Source organism: Alexandromys fortis, unplaced genomic scaffold, assembly GCF_014885135.2.
Source record: "Alexandromys fortis isolate MF-2015 unplaced genomic scaffold, M_Fortis_MF-2015_v1.1 scaffold_27, whole genome shotgun sequence".
Classification (NCBI taxonomy): Eukaryota; Metazoa; Chordata; class Mammalia; order Rodentia; family Cricetidae; genus Alexandromys; species Alexandromys fortis.
Genome location: NW_026067952.1, coordinates 13,360,602 through 13,369,470, shown reverse-complemented (window position 1 = coordinate 13,369,470; position 8,869 = coordinate 13,360,602). Strand labels below are relative to the sequence as shown.

Sequence of the window (8,869 nt, the reverse complement as noted above, 5' to 3'; positions counted from 1 at the left end):
AATATTTATTTATTATGTATACAATATTCTGTCTGTGTGCCTGAAGGCCAGAAGAGGGCGCCAGACCTCTTTACAGATGGTTGTGAGCCACCATGTGGTTGCTGGGAATTGAACTCAGGACCTTTGGAAGAGCAGGCAATGCTCTTAACCACTGAGCCATCTCTCCAGCTCCCTCTGTTGCTGTTTTGAGGGCGGGCGAGTGTCTCTGTGTGGCACTGGTTTATAGATCGAGGCCAGCCAGGGCTCCATAGTGAGACCCTGTCTGAAAAATAAACAAAAATAATAATATAAAATAAAGGTGTATAGTCGGGCAGTGGTAGTGCTCACCTTTAATCCCAACACTCGGGAGGCAGAGGCAGGTGAATCTCTGGTTCAAGGCCAGCCTGGTCTACAGAGTGAGTTCCGGGACAGCCACTGATACGCAGAGAACCCCTGTTCCAAAAAACAAAAGAAGAAAGAAATTTAAAAATCAAATCAAATCAATAAGAAAATAAAGGCGTGTGGTACAATGACCACCTTTGAGGCAGGGTCTGCTCTCTTGTTTCTTGGCAAGAATGAGCATTGGGGGGGGGGCATCACACACCTATGATTTGCAGTCTTGATAAGAAACACAGACTTCCCTTGCATTTCTTGATACAGCCTTTGTCTTCACAGCATCTTAACTCGTGCTAAATGCACGGGAAGTGCTTGTTGTGGAAGTCTTCTTATGCTGCTGCCTTGCCCAGGAAATGCTCATCAGCTATCTCTCCCTACCAAAATCTTAACTACTATCAAAAGCAAACAGCAGGAGAGCTGCTCAATGTCAGGGAAAAGTCAGCCAGGGAAAGGGTACACTCCTTCAATGACCAGACAACCTTCCTAGAGGATGAAGTCATACTACACATGCAATTTTAACGACAATCAGAGCCCCAGAACCATGACTTCCACTGTTGAGAGTAAGTGGCTCATATCTGCCCCCTCCATGCTTACACAGACCTTTCTCCCTGGAAAGCACTGTTCATGAACAAAGGACAGAGGCTCAGCCAGGCAAGGTAGTGCACTCCTGCAATTGCACCCAGCACTTGGGGAGGCAGAGGCAGGGATCACTGGCGAGCTCTAGGCCAGCCACACTTCAGAGTGAGACCTTGCCTCAAGAAACAAACAAACCAGGCCACAACTTCTGCGACCCTAGCACAGTACTCAGGAGGCTGAGGCAGGAGGATCGTGAATTTGAAGTTCATATAGGCTACACAGTAAAATGGTTTAAGTTAAATTTTTTTTTAAAGATCTGGACACAGGAGTGTAATCTCAGCTATTCCGGAGGTTGAGGAAGGAGGATTCTAAATTCAAGGCCAGTTTGGGCAATTTATTGAGAATCAGACTCAAACAAACAAGGTCAGAATCCTAGCCCTGGAAGGCAAAGGAAAGAGGATTGCTTTCAGTTCCAGGCCAGTCAGGTTAGACCTTGTCTAAAAATAAAACAAAAAGCCAGGAAGTGGAGGCGCACACTTTTAATCCCAGCACTCTGGAGGCAGAGGCAGGCAGATCTCAGTAAGTTCGAGGCCAGCCTGGTCTACCAAGTGAGTTCCAGTACAGCTAGGACTGTAATACAGAGAAACATTGTCTTGAAAGAACAACAACAACAACAAAAAGATCTTGGGGCTGCAAGATGGCTCAGTTGGCATAGGCACCTGAGTTCAGTCCTTGGAACTTGCACAGTAGTGGGACAGCGCCAAAGCCAACTCCCAAATAACCTAAACTGGGCGGTGGTGGCGCTTGCCTTTAATCCCAGCACTTGGGTGGCAGAGGCAGGTGGATCTGTGGGAGTTCGAGGCCAGCCTGATCTACAGCGTGAGTTCCAGGACAGGCTCTAAAAGTACAGAGAAACCCTGTCTGGGGGGGGGAAAAAACTTTTTTTTTTTTTTAACAGTAGAAGCTTCCTTTCTTTTTTTGTTACAAAAAGTCTTCCAAAGAACTGTGGTAATGGTAAAACATTAGCTACTTCCCTTTGAAGTCTGACAACTTAGTTCTGAATTCCTGGCTCCAGACTTTCAATTTTTCTGCTTCAGCCTCTCAAGGGGTGGCGCAACAGACATGTACTACCAATAGATCTTATTTTTGTTACTTATTTTGAGACAAATGTAACTCTAATTGGCCTGAAACTCATTATATAGAAGAGACTGGTTTTGAGTTTACAGAGATTTGACTTCCCAAGCCTCCAGAATGTTGGGATTAAAGTGAGCACTAGGCTGTCCTGCATAGTTTGTTTTTTATTCCTCAAACAGGCCTACTAAGTGTGTGGGGGAGTTGAGGACCTCAGCTCCTCGGAAGTTAAGACCCAGTCTGGGAAAGAACACGGTAGTACATTCCGAGGGGTGAAGGGTTATTTCTTTATCTATCTTTATTTATCTATTTATCTACTTTGTTTTTTGACAGCAGGTCTCACGTAGTTCAGACTGGCCTTGAAAGCTGGATCGGAATTCTTGTGGTCACCTAAGTGCTGGTATTGACAAGGACCACTGTAACACGTTTATTTCGGCAGGAGGACAGGATGGTCCCAGATCCCTGACTTAGCTAATTCCCGCAGTCTGAACAGGAGGTGGCATTCCGAGCTCCACTACACACCGGACAGAGCCTCGAAAGCAAGCACCGTTCCTTTCCGGCACTGGGAAGGGGTGTGGTCGCCGGTCGCGTCTGAGCCTCTTCCGGCTCAGGCCCAGAGCCCCACTCGGGCCTGGCCACACTGATGCCCACACTCGGCTTGCATTCCACCTGCCCCGCTAATCTCTTCAACCCGGGGCCCCTCGGAATCCCCTCATTCCCATCTCCAGGAGCCTACAGATCTGGTGCCCAGGGGTCCCCATCTCCGGAGCGAGCCGGCCCACTCCTGAGCCCCTCCCGCGCCCAGGCGAGGCCCACCTGCGCGCCCAGCTGGTTCAGCTGCTGCATGTCGCCGCGCACGGCCTCGGGCACCGGGTCCTGCATGCAATGCAGGCGGCCCATGGCGCCAGCAGCCCCTCAGCCCAGTAGCGGAGCTCGCTTCCTCCTCCCCGGCGTCGCTGCGCTTCCGCAGCCGCACTTTCGCCACAATCCCAGCCGCTGGCGTTCTCGGGACAGCGCACGCGCGGCCGCTGGGCTCCAGGAACCGCACTGAGGCTCCCGCTTGGATTCCCGGTCTCTGCCTTGGTGATCCAATGTAAAGCGCTTGATCATCTGAGCCTCAATTTCACCCTATAATGTTAACTGGGGTGACTGCTGGGGTTTTCATCTGCCAAAATCTTTGAGCTCAGAGCTTGGCGCATAAGCATTCCTCAGTCAATGGCTGGCTGGTTGCTATCCTTATCATCATTGCTGTTAAGTATTGGGTAAATCTACCTATTAAATATATCATTTCTCTTTCCTCTATACATTTGGTGCTGAGGATTGGTCCTGTGTTTTTGCACAGGCTTGGCAAGGGCTCTGCCACCAGCTGCATCAACAAACCCCAGCCCAAACTGCATGTCTAGCCTCTGATTCGGCACTGGTAACAGCAAAGGGCATAAACCAGGCAACTGTATCCCTCTAAGAGCCTATACCTGAGTGAAATAGTAGATCTGAAACTTAGACAGGCGTTAGTGTCATCTGCACAATTTGGTATAGCTACCAATTGCTGGGCCCCACCTGCAACCAAGCTTGTAGAGAGAGCAGAATCTTCAGCCCCTGGGTGAGTGCTGACCTCCCCTTCATAAGAGAGGAGAAAATGGAATTCTACTCTCTCGGTCCTAGGACCTGTCCCCCCACCTAAGCAAGGGCTGCATCTGGCACCGAGTCTAGCCTGAGAGTACCCGGGAGCTACTTAGAAACCTGAGGTAGAATTGGCTGTCCTGAGACAGTTTGGGCTTCCACACTTCTCTGAAAAGCCCCTTTGGAAACGTTGACAAAAGTCTTCTGTCCAGAGACTTAGTGTATCCAGGAGTGGTCAACTCACAGGACACGTGTGGCCAAAAGTCAGCTATGAATTGTCCCAACACAGAACTATAAGCTTACTTAAAACATGAAACTGGGCTTGGCGGTGCAGGCCTTTATTTAATCCCAGCACTCAAGAGGTTTGAGAGCAGCCAGGTCTACACAGTGGGTTCCAAGCCAGGCAGAGCTACACAGATCTTGTCTCAAAGCAGCAACAACAACAACAAGTTATATACTCCCCCCTTTTTTTTTAGTTTTCTTTGGTAATGTAATTGTACAATTCTCAAGCTTCAATTGTGAACTTGTAGATGACTATATCTTGTGGCAATATCAAATGGGGAGACATCCCTGCAAGTTGGCCCTTCTTTGCTTTTCTCTTGCCCTTTGCTTGCCCCTGCCCCCAAGATCTAGCCATGTAGCTGCATTAAATTGTAGATGAGGGACCAGGCTAGCCTTGATGAGTTTACAGTCCATCCTCCTGTCTCCACCTCCTGAGTGCAGTGATACAGGACACCATGCCAGGTTTATGAGGAACCGTGTGTGGGTTTAAGGCCCCATTCATGCGAGGTGAACACTACCTATGGAGCCCCACTGCAGCTCCCAAGGATCAGTTTTATGTGTTGACTTCATCTGCTGGTCCCGCCTACTCTTTCTTTTCTAGCTCTTGTGGTCCCGGGAACAGAGCATTGTTTCTATTTTAATGTTCCTCACATTCTTGTCATTTTCACATTTTTTTGTTTTATTTGTTTTGTTTTATTTTGGAGACATGATCACTGTTCGATGAGCTGGGTAAAGGTGCTGCCAATCCTGAAGTCCTGAATTTGATTCTTGGGATAAAGAAGTGGAAGGAGAGAACCAGCTCCACAAGTTCTACTCCCGCGGAGGAAGATGAGTGTAGTGACCCAGGTGGACCTTGATCTTACTGTGCAGCTAAGGCTGGCCTTGAACTTCTGGTTCTCTGGCCTTCATCTCCTGAGTGCTCTGATTATAGGTAAATGCTGCCATACTTGGTTGTTATATTTTTGTTGATTTATCTTATTTTGTATATGTGAGTATGTGAATGTATTTGTACCATTTACGGATCTGGTGTCTGCAGAAGTCAGAAGACGGCACTGGGTTCCCTGAAACTAGAGTTATTGATGGGAAATATGGATGGTTGTGAGCCGTTATGTAGCTGCTGGGAACCTAATCCAGGACCTTTATAAGAACAAGTGGTCTTTACTGCTTAGCTGTCTCTCTGGGCCTTATTTTATTTTATTTTGAGATAGGGTCCCACAACATAGCTCTAACTAGCCTGATATTCAATAGCCTGACCTCAGAGGACTCACATCCATCCTCCTACTTCTGCCTCCTGATTGCTGAGATTATAATATGAGGTACCACTCTTGCCTCTGCCTCCGAGTACTGGTAGTAATGGCTTATATCACCACACCTAACTTTCCTTCCTTTATTAAGAAACTTGCTGGACAGAAGTGACTTACACCTTTGATCCCAGCACTCAGGAGCCAAAGGTAGGCAAATCTCTGGGTTTGAGGCCAGCCTGGTCTACAGTGTGAGTTCCAGGATAGCCAGGGATACACGAAGATCCTGTCTTGAAAACAAACAAAAAATGGGGCAGGGAGACTGGAGAGATGGTTTTGCAGTTGAGAGCACTGGCTGCTCTTCTAAATGACCTGGGTTCAATTCCCAGCACCACATGGCAGCTCACAACTGTCTGTAATTAAAATCTGGCACCCTCATACAGACATACATGTAGGCAAAACACCAATGCACATAAAATAAAAATTTTAAAAAAGAAGAGAAAAACTAAAACAAAGGAAGAACTTTGTAACTCACATAGGCAACACAATCTACTTTTTTTACTTTCTAAGCTTTTTTTTTTTTTTTTTCTAGATGGGGTTTCTCTGTGTAACACGTCTGGCTGCCCTGAAACTCACTTTGTTTTTTTTTGTTTGTTTGTTTGTTTGTTTGTTTGTTTGTTTTTTGTTTTTTGAAACTCACTTTGTAGACCCTTCTGGCCTCGAACTCACAGAGATCCATCCACCTGCCTCCCAAGTGCTGGGATTAAATGGGATTAAAGGCATGCACCACCACTGCCTGGTTTGTGGTTGGCTTTGATCTGAAAATATTAAGTGGAAATTTTCAGAAAAACGCCAGTTCATAAGGTTTAAATGGCACATTATTCTGAGTAGTGACAATTTCTTTGGCCCATCCACTGTTTTACCCTTTGATGTATCTACATTGTATCCACATTGTATCCACATGGTCTATGCTACTCATCCTTCAGCCAAAACACCTCCCCCCCATTCCTTTTTGAGCTAAGTCTCAGTTTGCTGTCCCGAATGGCTTGGAACTTATTACATCAACCAGCTAGCTTTGAATTTATAGCAATCCTGTCTTCGCCTTCCAAGTGCTGGGATTACAGGAGTGTTGGACCACACCTGAACATATAACCTTCTTGTTTATAGAAGAATTATCCTGTGTTGCTGTGGCTACAGTTAAGCTTTATAATGGCCCCAAAGCACATCAGTAGGTGATGCTGGCATTATGGTTACACCAGACAAAAGCAATAAAGAGCCTCCTTGAAGTAAAAGGTGAATGTTCTTGATATAATAAAGAAGGGAAACAAGCTGGGCATAGTGGCACACACCTTTAATCCAATCACTCAGGAGGCAGAGGCAAGCGGATCTCTGAGTTTGAGGTTAATTTTATGTACAAAATGAGTTCCAGGATAGTCAGAACTACACAGCTAGACCTTGTCTCCAAAACAAAACAAAACAGCCACAAAACCAAAACAACCACAAAAGAAGAAAGAAAACCAAAGAACATTAGGCAGATGAGGTAGCACTTACCTGTAATCCTAGTACAGGTTGAAGCTGGAGGATGGATAGAACTTTAAGTCCTGCCTGAGTTATGTAATGAGAGTACAGACAGAGGTATCCAGCAAAACCTGTCTTAAACAGCAACAAAAACATTTGTACTATCAGTTAGGTCTACGGTGGGAACAAATGTTTCCTCTGTGAAACTGTAAAGGGAAAAGCATTTGGGCTGGCAAAGCCGACAACTGGTGTGCTGTATCCCAGCACTTGACAGCTGCAGTCAGAGGGCCCGGGAACTCAGAGATCAGCAAGTACAGGGCAAGAATAGCTATATGTGACCCTGTCTCAATAAAGAAAAATAAACAAAGAACAGAGAACAAAGCTTGGTTGATTGAGCAAGTTCCAGGCCAACCAGGGTTATACAGTGAGACCCTGTCTCAAAAACAGACAAGGTTTGTTAAGGCACTTGCCTCTCAAGTACCGAGAACTGAGATTAAAGTAAAGGCATGAACATATGAAGACAGTTTTTAATTTTTTTTTTTTTTAAGCTTTTCGAGACAGGGTTTTTCTATGTGACCCTGGCTGTCCTGGAACTCACTCTGTAGGCCAGACTGGCCTTGAACTCAGAGATCCACCTGAGTGGATCCATCTCCAGAGTGCTGGGATTAAAAGCGTGCACCACCATCTCTTGGCTATTATTTATTGATTTTGATAGGGAAGTCTGATGTCTGCCGCCACAAAGTAAGTATCCAGCAGTGTGGAGGACCAATGAAGAGCAAAGACTGTAGGCAATGTGAAGCACATGTAACTCTAGTCCCAGCGAATCTCGCTGTCAGCCTCATCTATGTATTAAATTCTAAGCCAGCCAGACATACACAGCGAGACCCCATCTCATTACAAAACTCACAAACTTATATCCCAGGCATGGGGGAGGGGCAGCACATTTCCTGTGCTCACTGAGGGTCTCAGGACCAACCTCCCCAAGATGTGCCTAGGACCAAACTGTTTTTTTTTTTTTTTTCCTGTTTCCATAGCCTTGCTCAGGAGGGAGAAGGTGCCAATAATTTCAACAGGAAATGCAGACCCAGAGGCCTCCTTTCCAGAGGACCTCCCACCCCCACTTTAGACTTAATGAGGAACCTGCTCCCTCATTCACTTTAAAATGTCCCCCCTCTCTCCCAGCCCTCAAGTGAAAAGCCTTGTTAAGCAGGGCTGCTCAGGTGGAGCTCCAACTGTGAGGCCCAGCAGGGTCCACACTTCCCCTAGGAGAAAGACCTGAGCTTGCAGCTCGGAAATGCCACCTAAAGGCACCGTCTTTCTGTTTATTTTTATTTCATGGGCACTGTTGTTTGCCTGCTCGTATGTCTGTGTGAGGGTGTCAGATCTTGGAGTTACAGACAGTTGTGAGCTGCCATGTGGGTGCTGGGAACTGAACCAGGTCTAATGGCATTTTCTTAAACTAAGCTCTTAAATGTGGTGAGCTCATCTGAGTGAGAGAAATAAAGTCCCTTGTCATCTTTACCTAGTTTGTTTGGCTGCAGGGTTCCTCCGTTTTCAAAACATTCCATCCCAGCCAGGCCTCACTTTGGGCCTGAGGGCCATTTCACAAAAGGTCTAGCTAGCTTCAGGACCTGTTTCTAGCAGAAAATGGAACAACAACACAGCACGGGCGTTTTCTTCTCTCTGCTGTATCCTCAGCTTAGTCTTCGATTTAACATCTTTGTCCTAACAGCACTTCAGAAATGCAAAAACTCGGTTAGCTTAGAGTCTTGCCATCTCAGTCAAAGATGTGCAGGTCCTCCGTGGATAAAGGAAGGACATAGAATTAGGTTAAGAGAGCCCAGGCGTGGTTAGTGATAAACCAACCTGCCTCCACTTAGACCCGAAAGACAACTTATAGTAGAGACAAACTAGATTCATTCTTATTTATGATGAAACCTATTTCTCAGCTCATGCCTGTAATAACAATTGGGAGGTTGAGGCAGGAGGATTGCTACAAGTTTGAGAAAAGACCTGGTTATAAAGCAAGTTCTAGGCCAGTTCCAGCTACAGAACACCCCCTCCTCCTTCTCTCTCTCTCTCTCTCTCTCTCTCTCTCTCTCTCTCTCTCTCTCTCTCTCTCTCTC

At 46.4% G+C, this 8,869-nt stretch overlaps 2 protein-coding genes across 3 annotated transcripts in view; one reads left to right on the top strand and one right to left on the bottom strand.

Moving 5' to 3' along the window:
* Window positions 1-3,092, bottom strand: part of Commd7 (COMM domain containing 7) — a 10,956-nt gene extending 7,864 nt beyond the window's left edge. The window contains exon 1 of the mRNA XM_050151065.1: window positions 2,899-3,092. Within this exon, the coding sequence (XP_050007022.1) occupies window positions 2,899-2,982 (84 nt within the window). The 5' untranslated portion in view covers window positions 2,983-3,092. The remainder of the gene's footprint in view (window positions 1-2,898) is intronic.
* Window positions 3,093-3,171: 79 nt separating this feature from the next.
* Dnmt3b (DNA methyltransferase 3 beta) overlaps window positions 3,172-8,869 on the top strand; it is a 98,700-nt gene continuing 93,002 nt past the window's right edge. The window contains exons 1-2 of one of the 2 annotated variants that reach the window (XM_050151050.1): window positions 3,172-3,344; window positions 4,689-4,915. The gene's annotated coding sequence lies outside the window, so the exon portion shown is untranslated. Of the gene's footprint in view, window positions 3,345-3,381; window positions 4,916-8,869 lie in introns of those variants that run through there. The other variant, XM_050151051.1, reaches the window with a different exon arrangement.